Consider the following 13526-nt stretch of genomic DNA (forward strand, 5'->3'; position numbering starts at 1 on the left):
TTATTCTGAGAAACACCAGATTATCCGGACATAGAACGCAACAAAGTCAAGTAAAAATAAAATCCTGCGCATGGAAGAGGAGCTGCGATTCAGCCGGGGGGGGGGGGGGACGCAGACCACGGCGTGAAAAAGAAGAGAAAGCTTTGGTTAGAAAACATCCAGGAACAGATGAAGGTCCAGTTCTGTCTGCAGTCAAGAAGCAGGTAGACACAAGGCTACCCAGCATGCACTGGGGCAGCATGCACTGCCCCCCCTTTGCAGATTAAGACATTAGGAGTCAGCTGCGGGGGCCGATGGCTTGTTTTTGTGGAGACAGAAAAAAGTTGATTTTTTAGGGCCCCCTCCCCTCCCCTAAAAAGTGCATTTAAAACCGATTTTCTAATTAAGGTGCAGACGAGACTCTCAGTCCAAATAAAATAGGTAATGGGGGGGTAGGGGGGGGTGGGGGTCTGACTTAAAACTAAGAAGAAACAAACAAACAAACAGGAAGTTTTAAGACTTAAAAAAAAATAAAACCTTACATCTATAGACTCCATACAATAGATATGTCATCTCCCCCCCCCCCACACCACATAAGACCCACATAACCCAGTGGGGGGGGGGGGGGGGCATCTCTGGCTGCATGCTTGAACAGGATGAGGTTGACTCACACCTCCAACGGGGCCAGGGGGACCCGGATACACACACATGCACAGCTACACACACACATATACACACAAACACAATCACACACAGCGTGCATGGAGATGTAAACCCCCCCTCCCCTCAGTAAACTGCCAGCAGCCCCCCTCCCCCGGTGACACTGGACTCTAATGCAGTAATGCGTCCTGCAGGCCCGTTCAGGCGCTGGGGGAGATTATTTTTTGGAATGCAACAGACATTGTGAGATGCCCCTCCCCTTCCTTTGTTCCCCTCCCCCACCAAGCAGCTGCAGCAGCGCTCGGATTTGGCCTCCAAAACCTGGACAGGTATTTATTGCTCTCCTCATCATACAGGTTGGCTGTGGTCCCCCGGGCCAAAAAGACTGGAATAAGCATGATCCATAAACCGTGCCCCCCCCCCCCCCCCCCCCGCCGCATGTCTTTAGTAAAGCTGTGCAAACATAGAAAAAAAGGTGCTCGTCTATCTCGTCTTCGTACTCTTCGTCACCCCCCCTCCCTGCCGACCCTTTAACCTGCGACCGCTTAAATGCTACCCGCGCCTTGTTGCACAAGGACAGAACCCGAAAAACTGCACGCCATGAAGCACATTCATTCATCCGGGTCAGAACCCCGCCCCGTTCAGAACCGACGGGCGACTAGAAGGTTCTGTTCTCCTCACTAAACATTCACCCCGTTCCTCCCCCACCAGCTTCACCCCCCCACAAATACAACATTCATCCTTTGAGGAAAGACCCAACCGTAAGTACCCCCCAGGCAAGACGGGGCCAGCGTCATTTCACCGCGAATATATACACACGTATACAATATAAAGTGTCATGTACCCGAAGCGGCCAACAAAACCGACAAGTTAAGACAAAAAACAAACAACAAGAGGGGGGGGGGTCATAGTAAAGCCAGCATTGACAATGGTAGTGCTTCAGAAAGACAGACCCCTCTGAACCCCCAGTCCTGCAATCAGTGAGCCCCCCACTAAAGAGGATTTGACTCTGCTTGAATCTTTTCAGTAAAACAAACCAGTTTTTTGTTTGTTTTAGAGTAAGTAACACTTCAGTCGAAGCCCCGCCTCTTCCTTTCTGGAACACTTAGATCGCCATCATTAGTTTTCCTTGCATATACCATATTGTGGCAATTTTGTTTCTATGGTAACTGTCCTTTCAGGCTGCAAAATAGAAGAGTTGTTTTCACAGGAAGGGTTTGTCCTGACTTCACCCCTGCAGCAGCCAGAAGGTGCCTGCAGCCTGCAGCCAGCACCCTCCAGCCTGCAGCCACCCCCCTGCAGCCTGCAGACACCCCCTGCAGCCTGCAGACACCCCCAGCAGCCTGCAGCCAGACCATAAACTGCATAGATGCAAACAGCTGTTTCCGCTGTGCACATATTCAACGAATAAAACATCTACGTACAGAAAGGATCCAGAAAAAGGAGGCTAAGGGAGATCTGAAGTGTCCTTTGCTCTTCAACTCAAGTGCTTTACGTCGGTTTTGTTTCCTAGAATCAAAGGAAAGAGAAAAATAAAATTTTTGTGACACCCTGATTTGGTTTGTAGAGCAATAGTTAGTATTTTTGTCCTCTTTTGTCCATGCTCCCCTCCGTCTGCCGCCTGTCTCACAGGCCCAGCAGAATGACTTTGTTGTTCAGCAGTGTCCTTGATGCCCCCCCCAGTCTCAGGGCCGGGCCTCCAATGCCAGCTCCTGCAGAGGAGGGCTGTGTGCGGCACTCTCCACCTCTGCCGCAGAGGACGCCTCGGAGCGCCGCCTCCCCCTGATGCCGCGGGGCCCGGGGCCCTCCTCGGACCCGGGGCGGAGCGGGCCCTGCGGAACCTCCAGGGCCTCTGGCTCTCGAACCCGCGGTTTTCTTCCGCGCCGGGAGGGGATACCGTTGCAGCCGTCTTTCTTGAGGTGGCGGTGCAGGTGGTCGGAGCGCACGAAAGTCTTGAAGCAGCTGGAGCACTGATAGGGGCGCAGGCCGGTGTGCACGCGCATGTGGTTCTTCAGGTCGTAGTTGTGAGCGAAGGCCGCTCCACACTGTGTGCACAGGTAAGGCTTCTCTCCTGTATGCTTACGCATGTGGACCTTCAGCTTGTCCTGCCTGGGGAGGGAGAACACAGCCGTGAGGATCCAGAAAAACCCCACCCTTCTTCTTTACAGCTTCATGAAGCGCTAATGTACAACCGACTGTAAACGGCTCATTCCTGAATGGTTCTAGTCAGCCTTTCAGGACTTCATTTCATCGCCGGTCGGCTTTTGGAATGGCTCCCAGTCAGCTGGCAAAGACATCCCATAATTCTGACATTTTTATCTGTGATACAGAAGCACAATCACAGCGATAAAAAGCTCCATGACGACGGTCACTCTGCATTTTAACCTCAATCTAGAACTTTTCAACTCGTGGGCCACAAAGGGTTCTAAAATTCGTTAGAGGGGCCCGACCAAGAGCAGAGGATTGGAGGCTTTTGGTAATCCACCTTATAAGAGACAGAAATGACATGGAGGAAAACAATTTGACTGAAAATGAATAGATAATTTAAACAGAACATTCTTGAGGTTTTATTTTCAAAACTGTTGGTTTAGTTCTCATTTTAGAGCCAGTTGCACCGATGACTTGATGTACCTCACGTAAAACCCAAACGTAGAGAAATGCTGTGTTCATGTGGTGTTTGAATGATCTGTTAAATGGAAAACAACAACCGCATGGATGCTGGAGCAGGGGCCCCAAATTTTGTCCTCTCTGATTTGTCTCATTTTAAACTTCTTTAGTCTTTCATTTATTTTGAAGCACTTTGGGACCCTGAAGGAGTTGTAAAATGCTATATGAATAAAGGTTCATGTAGATATTCAGTCATTCATTCATTATCTTTTTAATAAGACAAACAACACCATTTATGAAATAAAAAATAACCAAATACCTCTCTCTGTGACTCTTAACGACTTTTTTTTAAAAATATAAATCAATAAATAGTTGATCCTCTCCCATTATAGTCCTTTTGCAACTTTGAAGGGCTGCAGCTCCTCAGACATCTCATAGATTGTGCTAAACTTTACGAATGAGCAGCTGCAATGTGTCCCGCACGTCTGTTTCTCATCCAGTGATAAAGAAAAAAAAGTCAAATTCATTTGTCTTCTGCTGCAGCTAAGCACATATCTGGATTACCTTTTCACCAGTAGTGTTCCCTTGTTAATTGCAGGAGTTTCGCTCTAAAAATAACCGCGATCGATGAAATCCGCTAGGATTACAGATGTTTTATGGCAGTAAAACTCCTCACTGCACACTTTATACACTTTTCTCAGACACACATGAACATTTTCCCAATAGTCTCTCACGTTTAAATTCTCAAAGTTCAAACCTTCATAGTCATGAAGTCCAGGAATATAGAATGAAAACAAAGATCTGATCGCGATCAAAGATTTATGTAGATCTGGAGAGCTGCATGACATAGAGAGCTCCAACCAATCAGGACACAGAACAGGGTGGCCTAACAGAATGACCGAAACCGCCAAAGATGAACCGCGACGTCGAGAGAGAAGACTGTCTTGTGTTCTATTTGACAGGGATTTTTAGAGGGGTTTAGATCAGGGCATAGATTGCAGAAGGACGGATTAAAATGTCATGTTCAATGTTTTAAACGTCAGTTTTGTTTCATATAAAAAACATGTGACCTCCTGTTTAAAAACAAACGTTTTATTTTGGTAAAAAAATAAACCAAAATTCTAAGCATTTTTATTTTATGTTTTAAATGTTAAAAAAAAATTGTAAATGTAATTTATTGTTTCCTCCTAGCCAGGAATCCCTTGAAAAAGAGATTCTTAATCTCAATGCGAGATTTCCTGGGTAAATTAAAGAAATAAACAAATAAATAAAATGAAACACTGTCCCCGCCCCCGATGTACACGCACAAACTATGTTTATATACACGCACAAACTCACATATAAACATATGTAAAATATCAAAGGGCTTGGCGCTTTACAGTCAGTCCCAGCCTGCTGAACGCTGGCGCAACCTATGACCACCAGGGGGCACCGCCCAGGGACACCTGTGGCAGGAATCGAACCTGCAACTTTCCGATCAGGGTTTGACCACCTACCGCTGCCCCACCATGTAAACACATACACACAAACACATGTAAACAAACACCTGATCACACATAAACATAAACACACACACAAGCTCACACATACACATGTAAACACACACTATGCAGGGACTATGTAAGTGGATTATCTCATATACACAGCAACACCCCCCCCCCCCTCCCAGCCCTAAACCTGCACAGATTCCGTGTGCCGTGGTCATAACCTCCGGCTGAAGTCGCCCTGACTCTGGTGAATTATTTAAAGAGGGAGCGGTTTATTGGTGTCAAAGGCAAACCTTGATCACGCTGGAGGAAGATTACAACCCCAGCCCCCCTTCCCTTCCCCCTCCGATGGTTAAATCCAGACCCGCCTTTCCCGCCTGAACCGCGGTTCTGGTTATTCTGAGCCTCTGGATCCATTTGCAGCACAAGCTGCTGATTAATTCATTTAAGGAATGAATTCAAGGAACAGTCCAGTAAATTCAGAGAACCACACAGCTCCCTGAGCGACACGTGGTGTGGGGGGTGTTCTTTCAGGGGGTGGGGGGGGGTGGTACTCAGATGCAGGCTGACAGCAGATCAAGAGTTCATGTTGGCGTGTTTGAGCACAAAGAGCAGCCTGTAATCCCCCTCTGTATCAGAACAGCACACTTTATGGCAGGTGTCCACCAGATAACAGCTCCGTGGTACTGCCTTCTTTTATGGGACCCCCCCCCAGTTTAAAACTATCTTTCAGGGTTGGAGCGTTCCGTATGTGACCTTAAAAACATCTCCCCTGAGCCCATCTGTGACCATGGAGGACATTTGGGAACTTAATGCAGAGCTAAGGTGGTTAGCGCTAATTCTCCGGCTCTTCAGCTCTTGGCTTTGTGGCATTTGCCTCTGCTGGGGGGGGGGCGTTCGTCGGCCTTGCCAGACCCAAGGCTATTAGCACATGTGACATGAGGCAGTCCCCTGCATTAAATGGGCTTACCTGGTAAAGCGCACTTTGCAGATGGCGCATTCATAGGGTTTCTCTCCAGTGTGCGTTCGGATGTGGCGGGGTAGCTTGCCTGCACCTTGAATGACCTTGGAGCATATGGGGCACTTCTGGAAAGCCTTAGAGCGCATCTTCCTCTCTCCTCCGCCCCCGCCGCCCCTCTCTGCTCTGAGCTGGCCTGGACCGCTTCGTGACATCCATAGTGGCGGTGCTCCCTGCGTTAGCGCCGCAGAGCCCGAATCCTCGTGCTGTGCGCTGCTGAAATAATTCAAGTAAAAGTCCATGTCAGGGTCATCCCCCTCCCCCGGCTCCTCTCCGGCAGCTTCCCGCTCCTTCTGCTTCTCGATGGAGTCCATCATGTGCTGCAGAAGGGCGCTGGCTGAGCCCCTCTCCCCCACCATCATACTCCTTCCACTCTCCTCCGCCTCTGGCCCCTGCCGAGAGTCGGGCGGAAAGTAAAAGTGCCCGTTCTGAGACGGGGGGTAGAACGTTGTCCCAAGACTAGCTCCATTGCCCTGGACCAACTCTCCATCATCATCGTCGTCCTCATCCTCCTCCTCCTCCTCTGGTTCATTTGTGGGGGGTTGGGACAAGGCAAGTGCCAATGGGGAGAAGAACTCAGCTGGGCCAGCAGGAGCCCCGTTGCTGTGGGTCCTTCCGTTATCGACATTAAAGTGCGTGGGCAGGTCCCTGAGCTCAGGCGTGCTGCAGCTGCTGCTCCAGTGCGCCCCCCTCTGGAAAAACTCCAAGTACTCCTGGGCCCGCACCTGGTTCCCCTGGTCCTGGTCTCTTTTGCCTTTGCCCTCTTCCTCCTCCTCATTTCGCTCACATCCCGCCTACACGGGGGGGGGGGGGGGGGGGGGGCAAACATAAAGAAGATCAGTTAATGTTTATAAATATGTTAACAAAAAACAAAAACAACAAATATACTCGACAATGAACGATGACGTTTCATGGGGTTGACCTGGAGCAAATGATTTCAACAACAAAAAAATACTCCAGAGTCCGTCACCCACAACCTGACCATCCGCTTGTCATCTATACCCTGAATGTCCAACCGTCATCTACAACCTGACCGTCCAACAGTCATCTACAACCTGACTGTCACCTACAACCTGAACGTCTCCCCGTCATCTACATCCTTACCATCCAACCGTCATCTATAACCTGACCTTCTGCCTGTCATCTACAACCTGACCGTCCAACTGTCTTGTACAACCTGACCATCCAACAGTCATATACAACGTGACCATCCAACTGTCATCTCCAACCTGAACGTCCAACCCTCATCTACAAATTTACCGTCAAGCTGTCACCTACAACCCGACCGTCCGCCCGTCATCTACACCTTGACTGTCCAACTGTCATCTACAACCTGACCATCCAACTGTCATCTACAACCTTACCATCCAACCATCATCTACAACCTGACCGTCCACCTGTCATCTACAACATGACTGTCCAACCCCCATGTACAACCTGACTATGCGCCCGTCATCTACAACCTGACCGTCCACCCATCATCTACAACCTGACCATCTGACCGTCATCTACAACATGACCGTCCAACCCTATTCTACAACCTCACCATCCAACCGTCACCTACCACCTGACCGTCCGCCCGTCATCTACACCTTGACTATCCAGCTGTCATCTAAAACCTGACCATCCAACTGTCATCTACAACCTTACCATCCAACCATCATCTACAACATGACTGTCATCTACAACATGACTGTCCAACCCCCATCTACAACCTGACTATTTGCCCATCATCTACAACCTGACCATCCAACCATCATCTACAATATGACCGTCTGCCAGTCATCTACAACCTGAACGTCCAACCGTCATCTACAACCTTACCATACAACTGTCATCTATAACCTGACCGTCTTCCCATCATCTACAACCTCACCATCCAACCATCATCTACAACCTGACCGTCATCTATAACATGACCTTCCAACCCTCATCTACAACCTGACCATCCAACCGCCATTGACAACCTGACCATCCAACCGTCTTCTACAACCTGACAGTCATCTAAAACATGACCATCTGCACATCATCTACAACCTCACCGTCCAATTGTCATCCACAACCTGAACGTCCAACCCTCATCTACAACTTGACCATCCAACCGTCATCTACTGTGTGTGCGTTTTTGTCAGTGTGTGGGTGTGTGTTGTGGTGACGGTCCAACCAAGTGGAGGGAATGATGACTGGATGGCCAACGAGCACCCCCCCGTCTGAAAGCATATGCTCTATCAGCACAGGTGAAGCGAGTGGGTGTTTCTTCTCGGAGGATGTACCGGCAGGGAGAGCACTTTGGTATCCAGCAGGTGAGCGCAGACTTCCTGGACTGGTGGGATCTCCAGGAGGCGCGCAGCGGCGAGGATGTCCACCACATTGCTGCGGCTGACGGTCAGCGTGGCCGTGTAGGCGAAGTCCAGCAAAGCCCCCATAGCTTCTGCTGCCACAAAGTCAATGTTGTAGATGTTGTGCTGGTCAGCCGCGGCCCCCGAGGTGAAAAGCTTGTGGAAGTAGGAGCTGCAGGAGGCCAGGACGGAGCGGTGGGCGGGGAACTCCTGCTCCTGGGTGACCAGCAGGACGTCACAGAGGACTCCGCTGAGCCGCTGCTTGTTCAGGCCGCCCAGAACGTCAGCGCTGTGCTCGGGAAAAGGGATCCATACCGGACCTTCCTCTGCCTCACCTGCCCCTCCTCTTCCCCCCGTACTCCTTAGCGGCCTGCCGCCCCTCCCTCCGGCTCCTGACGACATTTTCCACCAGCCTGCCGCCGAGCCGCCTAACACAGCCCCCACCCGAGTATCCGTCCTGCCGTTTGTCCGTCTGCCGATCTGGAAGGAAAGCACAAACAAAGAGGGAAAGATCACTGCTTTACATGCAGAAAATATAATTTTGGTTATGACAGCAAAGAATAACCGGATCATCTTTGACGAAATGAAATTGTGTCTTCACATCTCGGAGTTCAAACTAATAGAAATTCACATTAATGTATAGAAATGTTCTATGAATAAAAATGTTTTAACCTGTGAAATGGTTTCTTCAGAAATCAGATGAAATTCTTTAGTATAAACATTTGTTTGTTTGTATTTTGTTGTTGTTTTTAAGCCCAAACATTACATGAGGACTTTGGAACCACAGGAAGTCCTACGTGATTTTGGCTCACCTGTCCTCACCTGAAAAGACCTGCTGATGTGGCTGCAGCACTTACAGGACCTTTAGATGTTTCTCATGAAACAACCGGCGTGACCTGACTCATGTGTGTGTGTGTGTGTGTGTGCACTCACTTGTGCAAGAAATCAAGTAAGAGGTCGTGAAGGACAGATAAGCAGAAGGCTGTGAAGATCAGAGTGCATGCTGGGAGTTCAGCCTGTGCCTGTGCCAGTAAAGACCCAGCGCGGGTGCAGCGGGTGGAGGAATCAGATGGGGGGGCTGGGCAGACTCAGTGTAAAAACTCCCCAGGAGGAGGAAGAGGAGGCGCAACAGGCTGCACAGGAGCAGCATTAAAAAGGGAGGTGGCCGATCCGGTCTGAGCTGGTTACCCCACCCTCAAGCGTGTGCAAAGTTTTAGGGAGGGCCTGTCCCCACGCACACATACGCATGCATATGTGTGTCAGTAGTGTGTGAGCGTGAGTGTGTGTATGTGAGTGTTGGGGGTTTAACAAACTATCCTCGATTTCTCCATCGGAGCTCCAGTGACATCACAGACGTCAATAACTCCCATGAAAACAGACAGGGACGTCCATGCCGTCCGGTCCTGACCCCTCCATCTGCCAGGCAGACCCTGCCCGGGGGGGGGGGGGGGGGGGGGGGGGGGTTGATGACATCACCTCTGATCTTCTCAGGATGTTCGCAGGCCACAAAACCTGCCCGTCCTGCACCCTTCCCCGGTTCTACTCTGCTCTGCTTCACCCTGCACAGGGAACGCCGCCCCTCCTGCATGGGCCACGTGTCGCCCCCTGCTCAGACTTTAGCCTGACCTCGTCTTCAGCATCTGACACAGATTCAGATTCACAGAAATGGTTCTGTTTGCTTATCGGGACTCCTGTATCTCCTGTGAGGAGCAGCTAGACCCAGCAGACATCTCCAGATAGAACCAGCGCCTCCTCCTGTTAGGAGAGAAGCCACGGAGCGGCTCCACCAAACCATCCCAGCCAAGCCTCAGGAGCGAGCTTTACTGCAGGCTTGAGCAGCACGCAGTGCTGCAGACGTGCAGAGCTGACCCCAGGTCACAGCTTTGTGGGGTATAGAGGCTGAGCTGAGGAGATGAAACACACAAGTGCAGACACACACACACACACCGAGCAGGAGCTCCCTGCAACTGAAAGACATCCAAAAACGCAGAGAAAAAAGTAGCGGAGCCACAAACCTGATCCGGACACCTCCTCATGGCTGAAACCCTCCTCATCACTAATTCATACCTGTAGGTAAGAAGGCCTGCAGCCGGGCTCTGAGCTCCGAGCTCCAGCACAGCCGTCTGCGCAGGTGGCCTACCGCTTTCAGGAACGGCCTCTGCGACTGCAGCGTTACCGCCCCGGCCTGCTTTGCAAGTCAAACCACTGCCGACCCGTCCCAACCTCACCCTCATCACCTCCATCTCCTCTCCAACGTCTCTTTCCGCCTCGTCTATCTCTGAGCTCTCCATGGAAAGCTGTGCTCTGACCTGGTTTTCCCACAACTGGAAATGGAGCCAGCATGACACTTTACCAAACAGTTCCCAAAGTCACAGGCGTGGGAGCAACATCTGAAGGCTGCTTTAAAACTTTATTTAAACCCTTTATGACAGAAATCTGCCCATGACTTTTAGATGAAGCTTCAGGTACAATCAGCAGCAGCTTCGAAAACCATCAGACCGCCACAACAGGTCAAGGTCTGACCAGCACTGGGGGGGGGGGGCAGCTTGCTTTTGAATAAACGCCATCGCTCAGTCACTCACTGCTGCCTGCTGATTGGCTGTTTGGAAGCAGGAAGAGAGCGAGTGGCTGATAAACCTGAAGCTCCCAGAAACGCAGCAGGAAATGCTCCAAAAAACTGACGGCGAGAGGCGCTCTTCCCCACTTCACCTTCCTGCTGGGTGGGGGGCACTCAGAAATCCCAGCAATCAGAAACGAAGTTGAATGCGTCTGGTGTTCTCCCAGCATGCTCAGCTGCTGCGACCATTGTCAAAGTTTTCCACAAAAAGGTTTTAGCTGCAGAAACTGCTCAGGAAACGCAGCTGCGGCTGGAGAAGCTGCGGTCTCCCCTGCAGTCGCGCAGGAGTTCCTGTTTCTCCATCAGCCGTCTGTGGACCCGACCCACCAACACGTGAGCCCGACCGGTCCTCAGAACCTTACAGCAGGCATGCAGCGGACATGCGCAGTCGGCAGGGACAGAGCACTTCCTGTGCGTCTGCGTGTAACAGAACCTGCTCTGTTATCAGATGAGCAGCGCTCTCCGCCTCTCTGTCCCCACTGTCTGACCCGACGCCGCTCCCCTTCCCTCCACCTCCTCCCGTCTCACGGTTGCTCCATCTCAGACTCTGCACCCCCCACTTCCCCTATCTGCTGCTGAGGAGGCAAAGCTGTGGAGACCCGCCCACCTTACAACGTCTCGCCGTCCTTAGCCCCACCCCGCCATCCTCTGTCTGATTTCACTGCAAGCTGTCATGGACTCAACGCCAGACGGTTGAGACCCCCGATAAAGAGCATTCACGTTTGGGACTTTGTCGGTTCTTTTGATCAGATAATCTATTCAATGAACTTTTGACTCAGAAACTGCGACCGTTCACTGCACCCCCCTCCTCTGAACCCCCCAGCCTCCTACCCTAATTCGATCAGGTGGCGCTGGCCTCTCCGTAATAGGCGTCCCAGAGGAGAACAGGAGGAGCTCCTCTCCTGGTCTTCGGCACAACAGCAGAACAGAGGAGGTCTGTCTGCAGGAGCAGCTGACCAGAGAACCGGACGACAACTCCAACAGTGAGACGGGGTTCAAACCCGCGCCTCCTCTCCACTGCCTCACAGCAGACCAGCGCGGCCCCCCCCTCGCTCCAGAACGGAGCAGCAGCCGCAGGACTGGAGGCACAAACATGCAGAAACTGCCTTCAGCCCCACCGCCAAATTGATGGGTGGTGTCTGAGACCTGCCCACAGCCACTGAGGTCCCCTGCAATTCCCCTGCAGTCTATTGTTGGCAACAGTGACGTGCACGGCAGCGTGCACACAAACACACACGTGTCGACCCGGTTCAGCCTCTGGCAGAAATTCACCACTTTCTTCAGCCCGTTCTCCTTCAGACGTTTAAGCAGAACATTTCAGCGCTGAGGGTGAAACGCCATCTCCGGCCGGCGCCGCCTCCTGACTGACATTCCAGCGTGTTTCCCAGCATTTGGGCGTCTTCCTGTTGGCAGCCGCTGCTCCGCACGCCCGCATGCACGACTGAAGAACGGGTTCAGCCAGTCTGCAGCGCCAGGGCCGCATCTGCTCAGGGAGGGGGCCGCCAGGGTTACTGTGCAGGGCCGGCGAGCTTCACAGATTGTAATGTGCTCCGACCTGAGCCAAGGTGGGTGGGTGGGTGGGGGCTCATGAGGCGTTTGGAGGCGAGACTGAGGAAGAAAGGGGGACGTTCTGTCCAATGCCGACCAGGAAGAGACATTGGGGGGGGGCATGTGTCTTTAGAGACTCACTGGTCTCATCAGAACCTCTTCCGAAACAGTTCTGGGGATCTACAGGAGCCTGAAGACGATGAGGAGCGTCCCGCCATGTCCACCTCCATCAGTAGCGGGACTGACCCCCCCACACCCATGAGCTGTATCTCAGAACAGCATCTTGCTCCAACTGGACTGGAAACGTGTGTGTGGTTCTGGCTCTGACCTGCCCCCCCCCCTTGTTTTTAGCTTTGTGACGGTAGCTCGCCACGCCCCCTTCACGGGATAGGACGGCGCCTGTTCCTTTTCCGGAACAACCGACAGTAAAGCATTGTGGGATTTGGAGTCCCGAAAGCCCCTCTTACCTTCTGTCCAGAGGGCTCAGAGACTACATATCCCAGCTGTCTAAGACCCCCCCCCCCCCGCACATCCGCCTGCTGTGACGTCAGCACTGGGGGCTGAATGATCCACTCCAGGTATTAAAGTACAGCGCAGCCATCACAGAGCGGCTGCAACTTCCTGTCACTCTCCCCGTTTGCCACCCCCCCAGCCGGACCCGAGCGTCCTGGACCAGCCCCCCCCCCCCCCCAAACACACAGCCAGCGTCACAACTGTCCTGAAAAAGTTGCTGTCATTGCTTTTGCTTTAGCCTCGTTCAGTTTCTACACCCCCCCGCTCGGGACCCCTCCTCTGTTTTTAACCCCCCCCATCCCCGCAGCGTCCACCTGCCTGAGAAGTTCACACCTTTGAACGCATCACAGAAAACTTTATTCAGACCCTGGTCTGGGGGGTGGGGGTGGGGGGGGGGGACTTTGACATCACGGAGAAAGAGGAAGCTCCGGGACTGCTGCGACCCACCTCCCCTCTCCAGCCGGCCCCCCCACCCTGCCTTCTGCCCCCTCCCTTCCTGTGCCAGGCCCGGGACGGCGGGGGCTCACCTGATGGCCGCGGCGGTGCTGCTGGGGGTCAGCCTCCTCCTCGCGGAGCTCTCTGCCTCCCCGTGCGCGCGCGCTATCCAGGCGGCAGCAGATCCGCTCCTTCCTGGTTTCTGGAGGGCAAAGAGGTCCCTCCCTTCCCTCGCGCGCACACTCACACTCTCTCTCTTAAAGACACAGTGCAGCCTTTCTGACCCCCTCCTCCTCCCCCCTCCCTCAGTGAAGCAGCTTTCA

General features: G+C 52.3%; 1 protein-coding gene across 1 annotated transcript; it reads right to left on the reverse strand.

Moving 5' to 3' along the window:
* Positions 1-1356: 1356 nt before the first annotated feature.
* Positions 1357-13432, reverse strand: zbtb7a (zinc finger and BTB domain containing 7a). Its single transcript, XM_023954115.2, has 4 exons — positions 13296-13432; positions 8025-8570; positions 5704-6545; positions 1357-2748 (listed from the first exon to the last, which is right to left on the reverse strand). The coding sequence occupies exons 2-4, from the start codon at positions 8490-8492 to the stop codon at positions 2325-2327; spliced, it is 1734 nt and encodes a 577-aa protein (XP_023809883.1). The 5' UTR covers positions 8493-8570; positions 13296-13432; the 3' UTR covers positions 1357-2324.
* Between the last annotated feature and the right edge of the window lie 94 nt (positions 13433-13526).

This window comes from Oryzias latipes, chromosome 4 (genome assembly GCF_053564925.1).
Source record: "Oryzias latipes strain Hd-rR chromosome 4, Olatipes_Hd-rR_3.1".
Taxonomy (NCBI): Eukaryota; Metazoa; Chordata; class Actinopteri; order Beloniformes; family Adrianichthyidae; genus Oryzias; species Oryzias latipes.